Here is a 24,697-nt window from a genome sequence, read left to right on the forward strand (position 1 = left end):
TTTTATAGCCAAACTCAAGAAATTATGGCTTCAGATTGTGCATAGTTATGATCGTTGGATTGCTGATAATTAGAAAAGTTAGAGTGAGTTCGAGTGGAAGAGGCAAAGGTTGACATAAACTGAAAAGAAATGAACCCATCCTCTGTGGCATCAAAATTGCAACTAGTTAGCAGCAATTCAGTCACCTTGCAGAAATATTTTCAATAGGATATACAGATACCACTGGAATAATTCCTGAATGCTGCAGCTTATGCTTTTGCTGCCTAAGTCGATTATTTCATTGCCACTCTGTTCTTTCTGGGACAGACATCTCCAGCAGGCTAGTATTATATTTTGCAAGGTTGATTCGGTTTCAAAATGGTTCTAATGTCATGTCAGAGCATTTGGCTTCTTTGAATACCATCAGATCAGTATCTGAATATTAATCCCATCAATCTTTGGCTTAGGCTTTGTTAGGTATTTTATGATAGCAATACATTCAAATATTACTTACCTAAAGAATGGTGCATTCAAAGAAAATTTTCAAAGGAAACTAACTAATAAAAGTGAGGTTGTAGAGTTCCTCACTTTTATTCTACTAAATTAAATGTTGTGGAACCAAGTGAATCGTTAAGCGAATTATTGCATAGTTCAAATAACAGAAATCGTAAACTCGATAAGGGTCAATTACCCTTTAGTCATTCAAAAATAAGATGGAGAATCGGCCCCTTTTTCGGTTTTACAACAAAGACGCACTCGGGCTTGAACTCAAAAATAAGAAACAAGAACTAAGAGATTTAGCTAAAGTTAAAACAAATCTAACCTAGTTGGCCCTTAGTAGGAAACTAGTCGGCGCATTATCAAAAGGCAAATAAATATACTGCCGAGAGTAACAGTAGTTAGAGAGACATAGCCCAAAAGCAAACGCGCGCTGCTTAGGATTCCTAGCTCTCTCTCACGAAGTAAGTAGAACTTTTCTTTAATACTGTTTCTTACTCATTTGAATTCAACGTGATTCTAAAAACTCATTCTGGTAGGGAGTTGTACAGCTCCTTACCAGAATGTTAAGTTGAAACGAGGAACGATAGGAAAGGTTAACTAAATTAAAATAACTGTTATAAAATTAAAATATAACCTTACATATTTATACTTTTAAGAAACTCAAAGATCCCATGCAGCCAGCCCATTCATTTGCTGAAAACAGAAATGAAAATAAGCTGTCAGTATTCTATGTCTTAGCTACTTGCCCTGTTAGTAAACATCAATCCTTGAGATCAGTGCTAAAAGGCCTTTTTGCTCAGAAAATGAGCTGTGTCTAATATATAGCTATAACATTCTACTAACATTATAGAGTCTATTAGGTTTATCTCAGAGTAGGAAACATGAAAAAAATGAGCCCTCGCCTGGATTAGAAGTTCTGGTCTCCTGATTACCAGTTGGGCATGTTTCCAATTACGCTTCAAAGGCATGCGGTGAGGAGGGAGATAATACTTTGTATATATAGCTGTAGAAACATTCCAGAGATTTAAGAATACAAATTAACAAATATATTTAGACTGTTATTGTATTTTTGTGGGAGAGAGGGAGGTAGTATAATGTTAGGAGGTTGTGCCTTATAAAGGCATTCAGTATACATTGAGTAATTCTTTGTCTTGAGTTTTTACTCTAACTATATATTATAGGCATTATCTTCATTTACGCTCATTACGAATTTTTTTCCCATCATCATATGCTCATTTCTCTCCTTCAGACTTATTGTTTCTGCTGCCAATTAACCCTGCTTTGGTTCGTTAATCACATATTGCTTTGAGGAGGGATAGTGATATTCTTGTTAGCTACTACTGTTACATATTACAATAGCATACTTCGTTAAATGGCATCTATGAGAGTTGTACTGAGTATTACTATGTGTTATTTAGATGTTACTGTGAGTAAACCTTTATAATAGCGTTGAGAAAGCATGATTTTAGAGACACAGCCTCAGAACGCAAGTTGAGTTACTCTTCCTGTATAGTTAGTGGAGCTTGAATAAGTCTTCTTCGCAAGATCTTTACATAATTCTCCGGCTTTCTTTGGCTTGTCTTTAGAGGAGCGTGTCTTTGAGAATTATTTTCTCGAACCGCATTTATAAACATTCACTAAGTTCAGCATTTATTCGCTTTCGGCTGAAGGCGTCTGTAGTATGCCATGGTTTCTCCTATCGATGTGGCTGGATGTAAGGTTTTGAAGATGGAGTCCTATTGATTTGCTGCGATATCATTTCACACTGCATTTTATACATACTTCACAAGAATTTTTCATCTTGTGGCGAGTAATGGGATGGAAAGTCTGAGACGAGCATTAATTATAGTAGATGCAGATGGGGTAAATTCCGGAAACTTCTTTCCTAATCACTATAGCTCTTTTTCAATATCGTTTTGCAGAAATTTCTTCACTAATAGAAGAAACATTTACGTTAACTGAAGCAGTTTCTTGATTAAGTGATGTTTATGCTTTCTTGATTTCTTCATTAGTGAATATCTGTCCGCTTTTCAAATTTTTCTATATAGCTTGGGCTTTCATGTTTGTGGCATATACAACCTCATTTTCTACAGTAGGAATGCTTTATTTTGTGCCTGAAATGGAAGTCGTTGCTTCAATACTCGCTTCTGTTAATTCTTCATTGTTGTTTTTATTTTGCTGTACTAATTTACTGAGTTCAGCTTTGTTTTCATTTCAGCAAATATATCCACAATCACTTTGAACTGCGCTTCCGTCTTTTTCGTTATGAGGCTTCAAAGAGAACCTCACTGATACTATTGCTACGTATTTTGTAAAGATCTCCTTCAGTAACTGCAGCAAATGAAGAGGTGTGGGGATAATAGTTTTACAAATAAAAAAGCAGATTAAAAATAGCTCAAGGATGCCAAACAAAATGCTGAAATTCTCTTTAACATAAGATGAATCTCACAGGTTGCAAAATTGTCCAGAAAGTAGTTGATTAAATCACTGGATAATCAATAACTAACACAACAGTATACAACAGACATGCATTTTTTAATGAGTTTTGAATGCATTTTTTTAATGAGTTTTACGATTTATATTGAAAAATATGGATGAAACTCGTAAAGCGAAAGTTAAGCTCAGGATTATGCACGCTGTGTATGATCTTGCAGATGATTGATCCCATCCAATATTTTTCATTTTATTGTGAAAATTCTTTAAAAAATGCATGATTGCAAAAATTTTATTTTTTCTGTGTAAATTATTATTATTATTTTCTTTCTGTCTATAATTTTTTTTAAAATTATTGCTATAATTTTTTTCCTGTTTAATTATTTTTGTATTTAAGAATAAATTTATTGAAAAAGCTGGAAATATTGCATTGCTATTTGCTTCAAATGCTGATTTTCTTTCCAAACAAACTTCATGAATTAATTTTACTAAAACATCAAATCAATATCAAGAATCTGCTGGTTTTTTTTAACAGTAAAAATATTACTTTAAAGAAAAAAGAAAAAATTAGTTTCACTTATTTAAGAATAGTCACAATAGTCAATTCAATGGTGTAAGCTTTGTATAAGTAATAAAAGATTAATCTTTTGAGAAAATGCTCTTATGAATTCCAAGAAGGAAAAAATGTAGTGAAATATCCTTAAAACAGTCAAGAGTGACAGTTTTGTCTCCTGTTGAAGTTCTGTTCTGTTTTTTAATTACGTGCTCCATGAAAGGAATTTACTTTTAATGAAACTGAATAGCACACATAATTCGTAACATGGACTATAATTTAATGAATAGTATTTATTATTATTATCCACCCTTTATTACTATCATTTGAATGGAATTTTGATCATTAAATTCATGCTATTTCTCTGGTAGAAATTCCTGGATAAGGTATAAATGTTTATAATTTTGATGTATTTGAAGACTTGGGTACCTAAAATTTGTCAATGTGAAATTACTTTTGAGATTTGTTCGTAAATAGAAATGACAGCATATGTTGAAATTAAATTCAGGGGTGCGGCTTATACATGCAAATTATTAGAAATAGGTGCATACAAACAGCTGGCCACACAGCAAAATGTATTTAATGATTGAGCATAAAATACATTGTTGGGTGAACGTTTCCTAGTATTGTACTATTTGTGGTTGCTGGTCATTGTGACCAGTTGTAGGATACTAGTAGTAGTGATAATTGATACTGGTAGTGCAGCAAACTACTATAGTGATCGACAGAGACAGTGAATAAGGAGTGCTAAGCACACATGTTTCACTGTCACAGAAACATGTTCCTTTTGATTGAAAATTAAAAAAACAATAATAATAATGTATGGTAAGTACTGTTTTTAGCTTAACTGCTTTCACACCTGCAAAATGGAAAAATATTATATACAGGCTATCTGTTAGTTATCCTCAAGATTTTTTTTAATTAGGCATATTTAGAATATCGTATTTCTCCTAAGAGAAATTATATATAAAAATTGAAGAAGGTTTTATATATATAAATATGCATGTGCATGTTTATAGTATAGAGAGTACTACAGTACAATGCAGAAATATTCCATACTGCTTTGCACAGAAATATATGTTCCAACCAAGTATTGGTCTTTCAAAAAAATATCTCTCGACCATTTCGTTCTTTTTCGTTTTTTACCTTCTACCGTTGCCTCTTGGCTAATGAGAAGTGCAGATAAAAGATCATTCTGTTGAGCCAGTGAAACTTTATGGCGAGCTGAAAAAGCCGTGAAACAACGAAAAAAACAAGCAGAGCGAACGCGGGAAATCAATCGAGCGGGAAAGTTGTAGACATTCCACGCATGCGCAAATTTAGCTTCTCTCATTGGCCACGGCTTACACCTCGTTCTCGCAGGTGTGAACAGGTCTTCCGTATTTTATGCCCTTATGACTATGCCTCTATGCGCTTTATTCCCACGTCTGAACGCACCTTTATAGTCGCCGTGTTAATAGTCGACGCTGCTGCAAACGTCAGCGCACCGTACGAGCGGATACTGGGCGTGCTGCAAGCATTCCTATTTCCTGTCTAATGGTCCGTGATGTGATTGTACTGTTTTGCCAGGCTGACCTCACAATATGTCATTTTTCTCGGGCGTTGAGATCCTACATGCTGTTTAGTATGACCCTCAGCAACCCACTGATTCCATATTCGCATGACAGTGGTTGGATGTCGACCTGCAATTAATTACTAATTAACAGCCATGGTTTCAGGCCAAAAGCGTTCAAATATTGGCTGAAGCTTTTTATAAGCTATATGCCAATTTGTACTGTCAGTTCTTGGTCTTCAGTCCCGTTTAGCTATACCAGCACTACTACTACTACACTCCCGTTAGTTCGTTATTTTATGACCACCTTGTATTTCACGTTTGATAAAATCAGACTACTACAATATTAGTTTTTTCTTAATTAGCATTTGTTGATTATATGAAAATGTTCAGAATGTAAACTTTTACTGCGATATCCGTGCAAAATTGTAATAGTTTGTTTATGGCATCTGCGCGGTTTTGAATGAAGAAATTTACTTGTAAATGAAAGCTTCATTTCGCGCCTTTCTTTAATACTATGTCTAGCACATTTTATTTTAAACTGCTAAAGTAACTAAATTTATTTTTATTAAATTTACGTAAAATACTGAATAATAATAAAAATACTGTTTGCACTTAATATTCAAAATTTTACAGATGTGCTTGTTTGCTGATTGTTGACTGTGTAGCATCACTTGGTGCTGCTCCACTTTTCATGGATAAAAGTGGTATGTGTGATAGACAGTTTTTGTTATCAATTATTAGTCAAATAATTTTACAATTCTAGATAGTAATTCTTTTTAAATAATTTTACAATTCTAGGTAGTAATTCTTTTTAAATAATTTTAAGATTCATTATCATTAATAAAAATATCTTTTAGGTATAGATGTACTCTACAGTGGATCTCAGAAGATTTTAAACGCACCTCCTGGTTTGTCACCAATTAGTTTCAGTTCTAAAGCAGTGTAAGTAACATTAAAAACATATTCCAATAAAAAGTATGCGAAACCCTTGGAGTTCCAACTCCGCTGAATTATAAGGGACCTTTATCGCCATGCATTTTTCAAAAACCAAACTCGCCTCTGCAGAATCAAAGAAAACTGAAACTTAAGTTTTCTAAATGAATTATATTTTATATAAGCTCATCAGAGAGAGAGAGGGGGGGAAGGAAGAAGATCGCTAATGGCTTAGCAGTAATATACAATTTAGCAACAACCATGGAGTTGTGGGTTGGAATCATGAAACAAATTTTTAATTTTATCGTCGTTATTGTTTAATTTTTTATAATCTATTCATGAAATATATTTTTAAAGAAATAACATTGAAAAGGAAATTATCTTTCTGTAGTTTAGAGAAAGAAAATAGAAAATTTAATTCCCCCCTTCCATTATCAGCATTTTGATGCCTTTTTCTACGGAGAACCTAATGCCATCAAGATTCTTTCTTTGATACATCACGAAAAGAGACTGCCTCATTTAACCAGTTTTTAAATATGTATAAGTTGTATTGTGTATTTTAATTGACGAGTTATTTCATCAGTTGAATCTTTCTCGTATTTCTACTATTTGTGTACTTTAACAGAAAATGTTAGCTAAATGAGTTTAAATAACGCATAAGAATATAAATTCTTGAAATGTGACGATTTTTTCCTCCTCTTGATGTGCTACCTATTGTTGAGTGAATTCTGTACTTTTAGCTGCGTGAAAAGAGATGAGTTATTTTAGAAGTTAGGTTCTTAGGCTTTAATACTTTGATATGAAAATATCGAATTATTATTGTATTAGCAAAACTGCAAGCAGAGGAATTTTAGCTTGTTTTGTAAACATCATGTTTAAGTAGTAATAAATAATTTATTTTTTCTATACTTGTTATCAGTTGTGTTTTAGAACTTTATTAGTTGTCTTTGGGTTGGAATTACGGCCTGAGGGGTCACAGGGCACGGGAGTTACAACATTTTTACGTACGAAACTCAGTACGATTCAGCGGGGCTGGCTTCTCGCGCTCATCCGTTGTTTTTACATAGTCCCGAGTGAGGTGCTTTGTGTCATGGTGGGCACTTCGTTTCTCGATAATATACAAGTTTTATAATGATAAGGCTATATTAAGAAACAATATTCCGGAATTACTTAAACCATGAACAAATTCAAGTATTTGCTGATATTCACTTTCTACCTTTAACTTACATTTGATCCATACGGCAAATCGTATTTCTATCAGTTACAATATTTATGGTCCTTGTTTAATGGAATACCAAATTTTTACTGATGGATCAGGTTATGAGGACGGGCTGGGTTTTTGTTTTATGTTATTTTGATACTGAGATCTATCACTGTAAATTGGGCCTTGAAAAATATAACTGTGTTTATCAAGTCTATTCTGCTCCAGCTCCACTTTATGTTATATATACTACCTTGCAATTTCATATCCATCCTTAGCAATTGTCCAGCAATGTATTTGGTTTTAAGAAGTTAGAGTTTTATTGTTTCTGTTTTTTGTATATTATAAATTATCCTTTATTTCAGGGAAAAGATTAAAATGAGGAAAACAAAAGTTCCGTCGTTCTATATGGATGCTTTATTATTGGGAAATTATTGGAGATGTGATTCTGGCCCTATAACGTAAGCATTGTTTACTTTGTAAAAAATCTTCATGTGAATCCAGTTTATTAAAACTTAAGAACACTACTTGTGTAGTTTTCAAATTTGTAATGTTTCATTTTAAAGTGCTCTTTGAGCATGAACTTTGCTTAGTTGGTGAGAGTTTTGGGTTAAATTTTTCACTCAAGACTGAAGTAGACCTGGGCTCGTACAGCTTGAAGCAGATTATGAAATAACATAAATTTGCGTTAAACAAGTTAGAAGTTGTTAAGCTACTATATCAGAAGCATCGTCAAATACTCTAATTGTATTTTAATATATTTTATAGAAACTCTTAGTGGATTCTGGTATTTTATAAGGAAATTTACCAGGAGTGAATTGCTAGAGGTCACAATATACTGAACTTCCGATTGTACATGTGCATTATCTCTTTTACGGCTTATCCTGGCATCGTAGCACAGAAATTGCTCTAAACGCGATGAAAAATAACCGAGAATCGTGCTTTTTTTTTTTTTTTTATGATTCTCGGTTCTCCCGCTACCACCATGATTGGAGCAATACACGTGTTGTTACTTATGCTCACTTATCTGACAGTAACATCAGCCCAAGCCCACGAAATTCTTCGTGGCAACGAGCGCAAGTTTACGCCTGCCGTTGGTAACAGCCTTGAGTACCATACAGGTGACAGTGCGATTTATTTCAGTCCCACCCCCAATTTTGATGGAGAGCACAGTGGGGGAGACGAGCACAGTGGGTCTCCCACCCCTCTCCTCTACCACGAAACCACACGACAGGACTTTCGGCTCGCCGCATATTTAGAGTGCCACCATGCCACACCGACACTACACATTTACAAACATCCATGTCTTCTCTGGGATTCGAACACGGGCCCTTCGGCACAGCAGTCAGCAACGCTAACCACTATACCGGTTAGGCGTATTCCTGACAGAAGCAATACTGAAACCTTTGGTTGCAGTTTTAAATTTACTAGATTGAAGAACTGTTAATGCAAAAATGATTAGTGTTATGTGGCATTCTCACTCTTAGCGTCCCCATATCCGCCAGTAATGCGTTCGAAGACTTACCTCGAGTCGCATAATTCACAAGTGCTCATCAGTATCGGAACTGAGGGGTTTAAAAAATGGATCAATGAGCTTCTATTGCTCTTGTGACGCTGAATCTTTGAAACTGTGGATATGAGCGCATGGTTTTGTTTACATTTTATTTTATATTCGTTTCGCAGTTATATATGTATGGCGTATAAATTCTTCTGCCATTTTAGTAGAAAACCTCGTAGTGCTTTCATTTTATAAATTTATTTAATCGTTAACATTTTACTTTCGAGAAACTTATCACGCTCTGTAATTCGGATTAATAGTCGTGGCGTATTATCGCTTTTTATATCGAGAAACAAGCTACAATCAGCCTGGAATTGTATGCATTTACTAACACTTGTGCATTGCGAGAATTCAAGCGTATAATTTTTTTACTGAGCCGAGAATAACTGGAAGTGTTACAATGAATCTAGTATTTTCTTATCTCAATGCTTGCATTCCTTTGATTTTGAAAGTGTAAGATTCAAAATATATATTGTGAATGATCTGATTATACATATTGTTGACATTAGAAGTTACATACGAATAAATTAAAAATAGTTGTTGGGAATACGATAAATTCATTCTCTCTGAAGAACATTTCTTGTACAGGCAGTACATTTAAGAGTGAACAGTTATTAATATGAAATTTAACACACTAAATATGTAGGAATGCAAATTAGGAAAATCCACTTCTGTTGCACTAACTATTAACAATCTAAACATTTTGTGTCTACGTTTGAGTACTTTTAATGGTACTTACGTATTAACGCAACCCCCCTGGCGCAATTTCGTGATTTTTTTACGGATTGTTGTGAAACTGATAAATATTTTATAAACATGTCTTAAGAGATGTACAGCACAGCGTTTGGGTTTTGTTGATGCCGAGAAATTTGCATAGTTTTTAATTACAGCCAAGTTAAAATTTCTTTCGTGATTGGAATGTAACTGAAGAGGCACTCTGAACCTGGAAATACAATGCTATATCATTACCTTTGCTAGCGTGACAGTCTCTTGATCAGGAAAAATGATACGCTTCAGGCACTTGGTGAAGTAATCAATGAAAACGAGGATGTATTTGTTGCCATCAACAGTTCATGGCAGAAGTCCCAGGATGTCTAAGGCGATACGTTCAAAAGGCGCTCCTACATTGTAACGTTGCAGCTACCGTCGGCTGCGTTTCTTTGGTCCTTTCCGACTCGCACAGGCATCCCAAGATTGGCACCACCTTTGCACATCAGTTGTTGCATTACTCCAGTAGAAGTGTTCTCGAACTCTATGCAACGTCTTCATTATTCCGAAGTGGCCTCCTATTGGACTGCTATGTAATTCTTTAAGGACCCCATGATCCAGTATCTTGGAAGTATCAGCTGCCATCGGAATGCCTTTCCATCATCCTACTCGAACTTCCGGTACAAGACGCCGTTTCGAATATGGAGTGAGTCTCAGAGAGTCCAATATTGTTTTGTCGTAGACAATATAAATCAAAATGTCCTGCCAAGTAGGTTTCCTGATTGAAGACTCAAGTCAATTTTGAATTTAAAGTCATCGTCATCCAACTCGTCTTCTTTGACTTCTTCGTCACTCCATCAGTCTTGATCAGCCGATGTTGAAGTTGTAACTTGTCGTGCTACCGGATTAAGCAGCTGGTATTTCGTTTCAGCGCTGGCACAATAGCGTCAGCTTTCCGGGCAGGGTCTTCTAGAGAGGGCGTCACCGTTCCCATGTGATGACCTGTTTCGATAATGGAGATTTATTTCATATTCTGGGAGTCTCTGTATACATACAGCTGGCTATTTGGCCTTCGGGATTCTTAAAATTTAATAACAAAGTCAACGATGCATGATCCGTACTGAGAAGGAATTTTCTGCCGTAGAAATAATGATGGAAATGTTCTACGGCTTTAGCTATTGCAAACAACGTGTTACTGGTAGTACAGTAATTCCTCTCCGGTTTAGATAGATAACTTGCTCCAGTATGCTACGAAACGTTCTTGACCATTTTTTTTTTCCTTGGAGAAAACAGTACCGTCACTCTCGTTGCTCGCATAGGTGTCGAGAATAAATGGTTTATGGAGTTAAGGATACGTCAGGATTGTCGCAGATGTTAAAGCTTCCTGCCAGTTTGATAAAAACACCCTCACATTCTTTTGTACGCAAGAACTTTTGCCTGCTCTCTGTCAACTTGTGAAGGGGGTCTTGCGATGCAAAAAAAGTACTTCACAAATCTCCTATAGTAGGTGCAAAGCCCCCAAGAAACTTCTTAGTTGATGGGCCTTTTTTAGGGCGCATCAGTCTTTAACTACTGACACTTTTTCAGGATCTGTACATTCACCTTCGGCAGAGCTGACATATCCGAAGACTCTTCCTGTCTGAATGGTTTACATTTAACGGGACTTATCTTTAGATTGGCTTTTTTCACTTTCTGAAGCACCTTCCTAAGATTTTCTAAACGTTCTTCAAAACTCTTTTCGACGATGATAATGTCATCGAGGTATATCAGACAGGCTTCGTAGGAAAGATTTTCTCAACTCGATCTCCATGAGGTGTTCGAATGTTGCCGGCGTATTACATAATGCAAAAGGTATCACCTTGAACTGCCAAAGTCCTTGTCCGGTAGTAAAAGCCATCTTTTCGGTCATCAGGATGTATCTCTACCTGCCAAAATCCACTCTTTAAATCAAGCATCGAAAAATACACTTGCTTTCAGAAAGAGTGTCTAAAATATCGTGTCAGTTCTAAGAAGAGGGTAGCTGGTAGCTGTCTTTCATCATAACCTCGTTCAAACGACGATAGTAAACCCAAAGTTCCGTTGAACCAGCTATGTTTCTGATCAGGACAATATATTCAGCAAGTCCTTGGGCCTCTCCTCCTCTCCTATAGGAGAGGCCCAAGGACTTGTTGAAGGCTCGATAACATTGCTCTCTTGCATATTCTTTAGAAGTTTTCTTACCTCTTTCTGTTTAGCAATCGGCGTACGTCTTGGATGTTGCTTGATTGGTGGATGATCCCCGGTATCAGTTCTATGCTATGTCAGACTGCGAGCTCCTAGAGTGTTTCCTTTGGCTTCTGTTGTCGAGATATTAATTGAAGCCTGGTACAGTGTCTTTTAAACGCTTCTCTCCAAAACGCAGCTGCAACGCGCCGGATAGAGCTTCGAAGTCTAGCCTCTGGTTTACGGGCAAAGTTTGGAGGGTATCTGCTGCGTCTACTCTCAGAGAAGCGGCAAGATCGCAGACTTTGGAATCCCATGCATTTGTGTTTGCCACTATAGTGGACTGCATCTTGTACACTTGCCAGGAAGTCTATCCATCGTATTTGAGTAGCTGTAGAAGGGTCGAAACGATATATGTTCATATTTAAAAGGTGTTAGAATTTTGACCAGCAGTCGTTATAGACTTCTTTATACTGCCAACTTCCATGGCGATAGTAACAGAAACTCTTTGTCTTCGATTTGTTGTTCAACAGCAGAAACTGTTTCTTGAAGTTCTCGAACTTTATCTTTAACCGTGTCTATTCTTGCCTTCCACAGAGCCTCGAATTTGTTTTCTATTATGGCAGTAATTTCTCCTTTCATTTCCTCATTCATTTCATTCTCTCTTTCATATCTTCGTTTACAGATGCTTGGCCATATTTTCATCTTTGCTTTTCATCGCCTCTTTAAGGGTTTCTTGTCGCGCTTTCATCACTACTTTAAATGAAGCAAAGGCTACCACGAGCTGCCTTAATTGCTTTCCATTGCTTTTGCTACCGCCCACTTATGACACCACTAATATTCAACCCCACTTGTGAGACCAAAAATTGTAGCGACCGTACGGGTTCGGAATAAAATGATTGCACGCAGAACCAACCGATCATAGCTTATTAAAATTTATTTTACCAAAAGAATCACTTCAGAGTTGTGGACTTTCCACAAAAATAGTCGTACATCTCTTTACAATATCAACAAACACAATCAGTAACACTTCAAACTACTAAAAATGTTAAACACAGTGCAATGTAAAGCACATCTAAAAAGCGAAGCTCTCACGGATATCTCAAGACTCCATAGTCGACTCTGAACTAACAATTGAGAAACTAATGGTCTGTGCGGTCTCGCATAGTTCCCCCCCCCGCCCGCCGAGGAATATCTGGTACTTTCTGCTTCTGGAAATTTCTAGAAGGCATATGAGGGCCGGATATGGTTACAGCTAAATATAGCAATTAATTACAGTTATAAATGGACCGGACCAAAATGTCTCCAAATTTGGCGACTTCTGGCTTTTTCGCTCTAAATTTGGCGACCAAAATTAGCCGCCAAAACCGTTGCCACATTGGCGATATCTCGCCAAATTATGTTAAATAGACTAGCCCCTGTATTATTATTTTTCCTGCAGAGCATCGTTTCTCTCAAGCTTTTGATGCTACATTATACAGAAAAATGCAACTATTTCACAAAAATTCTCCAAAATTATCCATATACACAAAATTAGTAACTTTTTTTTTTTTTTTTTTTTTTTTTACCAGAGAATATGCTGTATTACAAGTGTTATTTTTTTTAACTAATAAGTTTTTGTTTTACAAAACCGTGCTTCAAAACATGTTAAATCTTTTAATTTATGAACATTAGCTGAGCATATGCTAAAAATGAAAATTATTTTCTAATTCCCAGTTGTAGTCATTCCAAACATTGATTTTAATTCACGTGAAATTAATTTCCTAGCATGTTATATTATCAATATATTTTATCTTTTTCTTTTTTGATGTATGTGTATATGTACTATATATGCAATGAAACTGGAAGAAACTCATTGTAATAACTTGGCGTTTAACGATACACTGACCAGATGGATGCATAAAACAGAAACTTCCAGAAATGGCTGAATTCAACTTTTTTTTTATTATTCATGGTTGCCATTGATTTTTATTTAATCCAACACACACAAATCAAATCAGCACTACAGCTGAGTACAGTACTTAAAGAACGTTTTACATCAGATAAACTTGAAAAATATGTTTCCAGGCAGCAAGCAGCATGTTGCTACAGCAAAGAGGAAGAGAGATGAACAAAAAGAGGTTAGGTTAGGTTATTTAATTATGGCAAAGCCTCGAGGGCTATCTGCCTAAGGGGAGGGATGCCTTTGTGAAGGATTTTCTAAGGGAAACTGGCTCGTATACACGTTACACATGGGGAAAACCACGAAAACACCCATGCTGCCAACCCGTTCGCGGGATTCGAACCTCAGACCGAACTACCAGTGTTCAGCGACTTTACCGCTCGTCCGCTGGTGGGCTGAACAAAAAGAGAGACTTTTTTATGCCAAGGCATGATTACACTAATGGAATTACATTTTGGGACCACATTACAATAATGTTTACATTAAGCAAATAAATTTAAAGATACGTAACAGATTAATATTCAGATGCTGGGTTAAGATTTAATTGCAGTAGAGATCAGATGACGGGACACTTTTCAGAATTGCAGGAAGTAAAGATAAGAAAAGTTATTGCTTTGCTATTTTTAGGATGAAGAGGGGAGCATGCTCAAATTTAAAAGAGGAGTTAAAGTTCTATTATTAATTTATTATTAGAAAGGTAGATATTTTACATTATATATATATTGTTACGGGTTCGTGGATTTGGGAGTGATTGACGACAACACTTGATGAAGGATCAAAATGCAATTTATTAGCCAGTATTATTCAGGACAGTTCCAAAAACATATTTACAGTTGTTGAAAAACTACGACAAACACGCTGAAACAATCAGCAACACAGCCTTTAGGCTATCAGGCTATAACGGTGAAGACAGCTTTACGGCAAAGCACCAGAGTACAGCTCCCGACTCAGTCGACCAACACACTCAAGATAAAACTCGACGATACACTTGATAGCCTCAACGATGCACACTCTCGATGCCCAACTCGCGATACACTCATGAGACACTCTTGCGATGCAATAACTCGCGATACACTCACGAGACACTCTCGTGATGCAATAACTCGCGATACACTGACCAAATACTTTCGCGATGCAATAACTCTCAATACACTCAACGACCAACTTGATACTAGACTCAGCGGTGCACACTCTCTATGCACTTAACAAACCGCTGACGACACTAAACTGCTATTCCGCGTACAGGCAGGGTTTGTATACTCTTGGTCGAGAACTCTTGGTTCTCGCTTCGAGAACATTCTGGGCCAAACTGATATGAATTCATTCCAGAATGTTCTCCATTTGTCTATGGCATATCGCCCCGTTTTGTCACCAAATGGGCAATTTCGCGCCAAATCTGGCAACCCTTAACCCGCTCCCACCGTGGCTGGGCATTTCGTTACAATATATATATTCTTAACATCAAATAGAATTAATATTAACAGTAGTAAAATGTAAAATACTTTCATACTTCAAAACTCTATAGAATAATCTTTGTTCCTTAAAAGTGAAATATTTTCTTGCAGGTATCACCATACTGCACCTATAAGTTTAATGTATGCATTAAGAGAAGCACTGTCTTTGCTTATAGCTGAAACATTAGAGAAGTGCTGGGAAAGACATAAACTGCATGCTGATATGTTGTATGAGAAACTAGAAGATATGGGGCTAAAATTATTCGTATCGGAAAAGGTAATACCAGAATTGTAATTGTTGTTCTATTAAGAAGGGAAAAAACACATGTCACTAGATTCAATACTGTCCTTGTTACAGGCTCATCGCTTGCCTTCTGTTACGACTGTGTTAATTCCATATGAAGTGGATGGACAGAATGTTATTAAATCCATAAAAAACAGGTAACAATTTTTCTTTTTTATTAATTTTAAAACAAATAATCAATAATATTATATAACTTATAATTTTCAGCTGCTTAGATTGTATATCTTGATTACAATAATTATTGAAAATAACTGTGGTAAAATGTAATTCTCTACCTCTACTTATATGGATGTCTCATATTTTTGTGCTATCGATGACAGAAATATATATCTTTTGCACTGTAACTTTGGCACTGAAAAATTTTCATAATAAAAAATTTATCGAGTTGAAAAATTTTTAAGCATCATTTGAAGGAAATTCACAAGTGTGTAATTTTTTTCTTGCTATTCCTTCCCATTCAATACAGCATTTAAAGAAAATTCAGTATCGATGGTGCTTTTCCTTTACCCTTTCTCAAAACCTTTTCTGAACTCATGCGTGGTTATTCCTGTTCAAAAATGGAGTTTGATTGATCTCTAACAGGTTTTTTCGCTTTAGATTTACCTTTGCAAATTTATTTACGATTTCGACTAAAGTGTTCCTGAAACATTTTCAAAAGTCAAAAATGAATGAGTTTAATTTCATTCAAAAGACAAGTCAAAAAGAAGTCCAAAGGTTCTAATGTATTGAAAAATCTTTAGCAAAACTTGTAAAAATTCTCCCAACTTCTGGTAAAGGTATTTTCTTTGGAAAGAAAAAGTGGTTAAAATAAAGAAAGGTGTCATTATGCCAACATATTACGAATGAGGCATCGATCCTAGAAGTGGAACATAATGCAAAACGTGAAGTTCAGTCGAAAGATCATTATTGCAAAAATTCGTGCTACTAATGTACTAAAGTAACTGCATTATTCTTATCAAAAATTTTCGGAATAGAAATTTCTCTGCTTCATAGAAATTTTAAAAAAGGAGAGTGAATTACTTGTATCAAAGTGGTGAAACTACAAGTACTGAAAAATATTTTGTTGAACAATGTGTAGGGTATTTCTTCCGCTTTCCTAGCGTGCCTTCGTGCTGTAGTGGTTCTGCACGCTGGCCCGGTATTCCAGAGGTTCGTGGATCGATTCCTGGCGAAGGCGGTTGCTAATTTTTCATCTTGTATTCTTAAAAAAATACCTAATGTCTGGTCCGCCTAATTCTAAATGGACTGTAACTCTTAATTAAACTAATTAACAAACTACTCTGTAATATATCATTATCTTTATTTTAATAATTTGTGAAAGGCACTCAGGCTTCCACACTGACTCTGCTTCGCCATTGAAGCAAACTCCCCAACTAATTAACATTCTTTTTGTAAACAGTAACGATCGCAGCGCCATCTGGCTTCAGAGGGACGTAACACTCCCCCGGATTGAAATTACAAAATTTCAAGAAATTATATAAACATTCTTAAAAAAATTAATATACTTATAAACAAAATAATACTATTACTATAACTACAGCTATTACAATACTAGAACAAATACAATACATATGCAAAAATATCATTTCAGTTTTCTATCGGAAGAATGGCGATCTTTGTGATTGCTCTTTTTAATTCTCCTGATTTTGTTTAGATTTTAACAGTTCTTACTTTATTGTCAGATCCATGATAGACTTTAATAACCCGACCTAAAATCCATTTGCAAATTGGCAGATAATCCTCCTTGACGAGTACCATAGTACCAACAGAAATATTGTCTCTCTCTATCATCCACTTGTTTCTCTGCTGCAGAGTTCCTAAATAGTCATTTTACCATTTCTTCCAAATAATGTGAACTACTTTCATTGTTCTCTGCCACCGGCTTAACCGATTTTTATTTACGCCTATTATCATTGGCTCCGGAATCGCCTGTATTGATCTCCCTATTAAGAAATGACCTTTGGTCAAAGCGTCATAACAATCAGAATCATTGGAAATAGGTGTAAGAGGTCTCGAATTTAGTATTACCTCTACCTGCACAATTATAGTTTCAAACTCCTCATATGTAAAACGCAAATTTCCTATCATTCTCTTTAAGTGATATTTTACGGAATTTACACCGGCTTCCCATAGCCCTCCAAAATGAGGGGACTTGGGAGGTATAAAGTTCTAGTCTATTCTTTCGGACGTGAAATATGAGGCCAAAGTTTTGTCAGGAAAATTAATTACATTGTAGAATTTCTTCAACAGAGAATTTGCTCCTACAACATTAGGGGCATTATCAGTGAATATTTTCGCACATTTGCCACGTCTGGCCATGAAACGCTTAAGAGTGGCAATTAAAGCACTAGAAGTTAAATCTGACAAAGGCTCAAGATGAATAGCTCGTGTCACAAAACATATACATAGACAAATGTGAATTTTATTTAGCATACCCTTTCTCTGATGTTTGTAAGTTACAGAAAAGGGACCCCATAGATCCAAACCTGAAACACTAAATGGGAGTGATCTATTAACTCTCTCATATGGTAAATTACCCATAATCTGTGAAGACAAAATCAGTTTGCATTTAAAGCATGTAATACGAAGATGTACTGTTTTTCGCGCCAAATCTCTACCACCTAATGGCCAAAATCTTAAACGTACTGCATTCAATAATCCTTGAGGGCCAACATGCAAATCTGTGCACACTAGAAAAATAAATCTTACTTAGCTTAGAATTTTTTGGTAGTATTGCAGGATATTTCTGAGAAAATGGTAAGGAAGCTTTTTCAAGACGGCCACCAACACAAATTATTCCTTTACGATCAACAAAGGGATGTAAATTTTTTAAGTTACCTGTTATGTCCTTTTTACAAAATAGAACCCTCTGCTCATGCTTAATAACCGTTTCTTCAGCTATTCTTACCTCCTCTAGTTGAAGAAGACGTACCTTTCTTGATCCACCTTTCCTGCAATTACAAATAAACCTAAAAATATAAGAAAGAATAATCATTTTATAATAATTGTTACTGATATTCAAGAGTTCGTCTAAAATGTTAGCGTTCATGTCAATCAACATAGTTCTCTCAGAAATGTCATTAATGTCACTAGAACTTTTGCTTTCTTGCACAAAGGATTCCCTTTCACTCTGGAACTATTGGTTGTAAACACTTGTAGGGAAGATGCGGCTCTGTCAAAAATTCTGCACAAGTCCACCACTTAAAATTGTTCACTAGAGAAGAGGCACTAACTCCACTCGTTAGAATATCGGCTGGATTGTCCTTTGTCCTTGGTTGAACAATAAAACCATGAATCTGGATTAGTCAACTTCTGAATCTCGTCAACGCGATTTTGAACGAAAGACTTCCATCTTCTACTTGATCCTTTAATACAATACAGTGTGACTTTAGAATCACTCCAAAAAAAGATATTAGATGAACCTTTACGATCTAGAACCTTTTTAACTTCCGTTCCCAATTTTGCAGCAATCAATGCACCTAGCAATTCAAGTCAAGGCAAGGAAACTTTTTTGACAGGTGAAACTCTGCTCTTGGAAGCCAGCAAATTTACAGAAATTTTTTTCTCGATTCTGTACTTTTATGTAAACGGCTGCACCATACGACTTTTGGCTTGCGTCAGAAAAAACATGGATCTCTATATTTTCATCACTTGAATCCAAAACAAATCTTGGAACACTAATGTTACTAAGCTCTGAAAGCTCGCTGCACCACCGAGACCACTCGTCGTTCAAATCAGAAGGAAGCTCAGAATCCCATGGTAATTTACGTAACCATAGCTTTTGTAGTAAAAGTTTTATTCTAACAGTGAATGGTGTGATGAGTCCAAGGGGATCATATATTTTTCCAGCTGTTTGGAGGATGAAGCGTTTGGTACTTTTCTTTCTCCTTGAAATTTCAGTCAAACAAGAAGTCTCTATACTCAAACTATCTTCCTGAATGTTCCATTGCATTTCTAATACTTTGAGTATCTTTTCGTTTGAGCTTAGTGGATGAATGTCAAAATTTTCTTCTTCTCATTTTTTAGCTAAATGATAATCATTCGTCACCCATTTGCGTAGATTCATCCCAGCTCCACTCATAATTTCCTTTGCTTCCCTTGAAATTTTTAAGGCTTCTGATACATCATATGCTTCTGTAACAAGATCATCAACATACATACATGTATCAAGAATTTGAAAGGATCGGGATACGCGTTTCTATACTTTTGGATATGCAGCTTTATAGTTGCCGCTAACAAAAAGGGACTGGAATTAACACCAAAGAGCACACGTTTAAATCTATACACCTCTAACTGATCCTCGATATTCTGCAAAAGTATATCAATATTGTTAACAAATAAAAATCTAACTGCATCTCGATTCTTCTCAGATAACACGATCTGTAAAAATGCCTTTTCGATATCTCCTAAGATTGCAACTATTAAGTCTAAAATATATCAGCAAGAGAAATATATTTTGATTCAAATTAATACCAGGCCGCAAACAATCATTCAGGGACAGACTACGTATTTCATGTGAGTTCGCATCAAATACAATACACATTTTTGTTGTAATGCTTTCTTCTCTATAAACTGCCTGATGCGGCATATAAAAACCTGGCTTCTTTATTGGTTTCGTGGAATCTAATACTCTTTCTATTATCCCTTGATTTAGGTACTCTTCTAAAGTTTCTCTATATCTTAGGTATAATGCATTTTATCATGCTGCATTTTCCTCATCAGGATCTTTATTCTTTTTTCTGCAACTTCAAAATTGTCGCCTAGATGTTCCCAACTTTTCTTCCAAGGCAGGCTAACAATATACCGACCATCTTTGAAACTAGCAGTTTTGTTGAATATCTCTAATGCTTTATCTTCATCGTAAGAAATGGGATCATCTCTGATACCAATTGATTCCAAATCAAAATGCTTCTTCAACTGTGCTTCGGCATTGACATAAATTAACTCACAATGCATTAATTGTTTCTCGTGTGGTAAATCTTCAATGCTCCCGCTCACTAAATACCCAAATGCTGAGTTTTGTAAAACTAAATTTGTATTTGGTACATAAATTTGCCCGCATCTTATCAAATCGAAAAATATTTCAGATCCTAGAAGTGACTGAATTTTACCCGGTTTGTGAAAGTCTGGATCAGCTAACGTAACTCCTTGCGGAATCTCAATGTTACAGACATAAATTTGTCTAGAAGACATTAAATGAGTAATTTTTGGAATTACGTAAAACTCTAGTTTAAGACTGTACGTGTTTTCTCTATTTAAAATAACCGCACTTATTTTTGATTTCACCGTTGTTGAAATCCCAGATAAACATCCTAATGATACGTTTACATTTTCTCTTTGCAAATGAAGCTTCTCAGCTAATTCCGATGAACAAAGATGAATGATACTTCCACTGCCAAGCAAAGTTCTGGCTGGAAATATTTCTCCTTCATTTCCCTTAATATAAACAATCGCTGTCGATAGTAGGACTCTGTTGACTGCATTAAAATTTTTATTTACATTAGCTGTCATAAAAACTCGTTATCCTTATTTATAAATGGCTTCGCGTGAGCGTTCAGTTTCGCTACTTCCGTAGACGAACTGGCGTCTGACTTTTGATCCGACAGAGATGCGATTTCGCAACTGTCTCTTTTTTTTTTTTTTTTTTTTTTTTTTTTTGGAAATTGAAACTTTTTCTCGCTCATAACACAGTAACGAATTGTGATTTTTTCTGCATAGCTTACAAGAGTAATTTGAAGGGCAATTTCTCACTCCATGATTTCCAAAACAGCAGAAACATAAGTTGTGCTTTTTAACATAATCGACTCTATCTTTTAAGCTTAATTTTTTTTTAAATTTTTTTAAATTTAGGACATTTAAATAATTTATGTTCCACATTACACAGTTTACAAATAAATGTGACGTTTCTCAATCACACATGAAACTAGTGAAGAAACCTTTGGCTGGCTTCGTTTAGACATTACTGGTATTCTAGAAGCGTTTAATGTTCTCGCGTGATCCTTTAGAAATTCTAATAACTCTGTGATGTTCGGTATTTTTTCTTTCTTTAAATTCCTTTCCCTCCATAACTTAGTATTCTGATCAAGTTTCTGACTAAGAATAAATAGAATATCGTAACTATTTATGTGCCAGAAACATTTTGATTTGATATTGATAACAATACTTACATTTTATGAATTTTTAAGAAAGATTTTTCACAAGATTGCAAGAATTTCGTATGTGAACTTTCAGACACCTCAAGAACTTTACAAATTTATATTTTAGAGACTTTCAAACTGGACTCTGAATTTAATTTACGGTATTATAATTTGTTCTATTATTTCTAAATTACTTCGTGAAGCCATTAATTTGTTTTCTCATTGAAGTTGTAAATGTTGTATAATATACATGGAATGTCGAACAGCTATTCAGTGCAACGTTTCAGCGATTTATTCGATTGCATTAAACCTTTCGACGGTTCTTCTGATAATTTAATAGAATCTTTTTTAAATGGCCTAGAAGAATTATTTTAACTGAATAGAATTACGAACAATGTTCACAAAATACGAAATTTACAAAAAAATATTTATCGGGCTCGCTAAAACATTCGTAATGTCAATGTCGCCAAATTCCGAGTGTACCGCAATGCTAGGATTAAACTAAGCATTTTTGAATGCACGAGAAAAACGTAAAAACATAACAAACAATTCATCAGAATTTTTGTAGGTAATGAATTTCGTATTTTTGTTCAGACATTAAAAATGCATGGATATGCATCGTCTTTTAACATTGGACGTTTTCTCAGAATTCTTAAAATCGCTCCATTTTTATCCGTGTATACATCTTCGCGAAAATTGTACTTTTTGCTCTGTAAAATGTTTCATATTATGTCAGCATATTAATTCAAATAAATTTGTCCTTACTTCAAAACTAATAAATAAAGTCATATTTTAGCAGTGAAATAATTGCTAACATGTGATGTGCATTGATTTCGGAAATATAATTTTTTTTAAAATATATAAAATGCATAACTACTTATAGAACATAAAATGCATAACTACTTATAGAACATAAAATTCAACTTACTTTATAGATTAGTTTCATTTTTAAATATTTTGCTATAATATTTATAAAAAAATATTTTAAGTATGAATTATTTTTTAAAATTTTAAACAATAATTCAGCACGTATTTTTAGTACTAATTAAATTTAATAATTCAAGTATATATATTAAATTTATTATTTCATTAGATGAATCTACCTTAGATTAATATATTTAGATGAAATAAAGTAATGAAACATTGCAGAATAAATCTTTAGCGGACTTCAGATTCTTGAAAGGGCAGATTTAGTCTCTTTTCATTCTAAAAGTAACGCTGATGAACTATGAAAAAGATGCTAAAACGACCACGTCTAAAAGCGGTCATATCATGACGTTTCAACGAGTCGACAAATTGCCAAGATGCAACGGTAAATATTTTGCGTCTTCGCAACGTCGTAAAGACGTCGTAAAACTTTGCGACGTCACTACCACTTTGCAACCTCTCGGACCAGTTTGCAACGTCGTGTGCTACTTGGGGGGTCTTTTAAACACTTCTCTCCAAAACGCAGCTGCAACGCGCCGCATAGAGCTTCGAAGTCTAGCCTGTGGTTTGGGGCAGTTTGGAGGGTATCTGCTGCGTCTGCTCTCAGAGAAGTGGCAAGATTGCAGGCTTTGAAATCCCATCCATTTGCGTTTGCCACTATAGTGGACTGCGTCTTGTACACTTGCCAGGAAGTCTTTCCATCGTATTTGAGTAGCTGTAGAAGGGTCGAGACGATATATGTTCATATTTAAAAGGTGTTAGAATTGTGACCAGCTGTCGTTATAGACTTCTTTAAACTGTCAACCTCCATGGCAACAGTAAAAGAAACTCTTGTCTTCGATTTGTTGTTCAACAGCAGAAACTCTTTCTTGAAGTTCTCGAACTTTATCTTCAAACGTGTCTATTCTGCCTTTATTGTAATATTGTATAAAATTTCCCTTCTATTACTAATGCTTTTTTCTTCGAAGGCTTTTCTGTGGCCAAGCCTTTTTCTCTTTGAAGGGGGGGGGAGTATGTAAGATATAAAAATATGACGGAAATGTATTAATGAATTAAACTTAATTGGAAGAAATCGACTATAGATCTTTAAATTACTAATTTTCAATTAAAGTACACCCTCTCCAAGGCATCTGCACGTTCTCTGCAGTAATTGCAATGTGAAAACTCTTGCCCAATCTCTGTGCAAGATTAAAACAAAGCACTCTGAGGTTATAAATACTACTGCAGTGCTCTCTCTTTTGCTGCCTATGCTTGCCAGCTGACGGTCGTCTCTTGCTTAGTTGCTTCTATTCAATATTAAAAATATAATGTGCCATAGTTATAATTATGAAGTGCAGATTGTTCCCATTCTGCTGTGCCATGCCATAGAATAATCATCAGATAATAAAGATATATTTGAATTATCAAGTAATTTTGTAATACTTCAAAAATTCCAAACATCTTCTACTACACAATCGATATTTCAGTGATCTTCTAACTTCAATCAACTCACGACTGCAAAATAATTGTTATCTTCTCTAATCAAACACTCATCAAGTTATTTGCATGAAGTAAATTTATCATCACATATTTATGCATTGAACTAACTGTATTTCATTTTGGTTTGAGGTGTTCATCGTTTTTCATATTACATTTGTAATACTTTTCTCTTTCAAATTAGATTCAGAATAGACATAGCAGGAGGTCTTGGATCAACCAGCGGTAAAGTATGGCGAATTGGTTTAATGGGATACAATTGTAATGCAAATAATGTAATGACTATTGCAAAGTCATTGCAAGAGTGTATAAATAATAGCAAATTAAAGAGCTCATTATAGTGTAATATATGATTAGTAAATTACTTATGTAACGTTATAAATTTAAAACACAGTTTTCCTGAAAAAATAATATATAATTGCTAAGAAGTACACTTTTATACCCTTAAATTCTATATGAAGTGATAATTTGAAGATAATGTATTTTGTAGAATTCAGAGAGCTTAAGCAATTATTTTTGATAAATTTTTATTATGTCTTGTAAATTATTGTACAATAAATGTTGCTTATATTTTTTATTTGTTCTAACACTGAGCTTAATAAATGACAGATATTTAAGTGTAGTATGTAGTGTATACTAAGTAATTAGGTTGTGCAATATGCACAAAATGTTTGCAGTTAAAAAAGCATCAGAAACATTTATTAACATTTATATGAGGCTAAATTTAATTCTCAACTAGTACTAATTTAACTGCTATCTGAAAAATAATAGAACTCCAGCATTCAGTTTAATTTATTTAGCTTCATCAGTTGTGAAGGTTAAAGTATTACAATG

General features: G+C 34.9%; 1 protein-coding gene across 1 annotated transcript in view; it reads left to right on the forward strand.

Annotated features, from left to right (window-relative positions):
- Positions 1-24,440, forward strand: part of Agxt (Alanine-glyoxylate aminotransferase) — a 79,713-nt gene extending 55,273 nt beyond the window's left edge. The window contains exons 6-11 of the mRNA XM_035352389.2: positions 5,655-5,725; positions 5,879-5,963; positions 7,521-7,616; positions 15,131-15,296; positions 15,378-15,460; positions 24,048-24,440. Coding sequence (XP_035208280.1) covers positions 5,655-5,725; positions 5,879-5,963; positions 7,521-7,616; positions 15,131-15,296; positions 15,378-15,460; positions 24,048-24,204 — 658 coding nt within the window. The 3' untranslated portion in view covers positions 24,205-24,440. The remainder of the gene's footprint in view (positions 1-5,654; positions 5,726-5,878; positions 5,964-7,520; positions 7,617-15,130; positions 15,297-15,377; positions 15,461-24,047) is intronic.
- Positions 24,441-24,697: the final 257 nt, after the last annotated feature.

This window comes from Stegodyphus dumicola, chromosome X2 (assembly GCF_044657685.1).
Source record: "Stegodyphus dumicola isolate Sdum_Otavi_A_Nest chromosome X2, ASM4465768v1".
NCBI lineage: Eukaryota > Metazoa > Arthropoda > Arachnida > Araneae > Eresidae > Stegodyphus > Stegodyphus dumicola.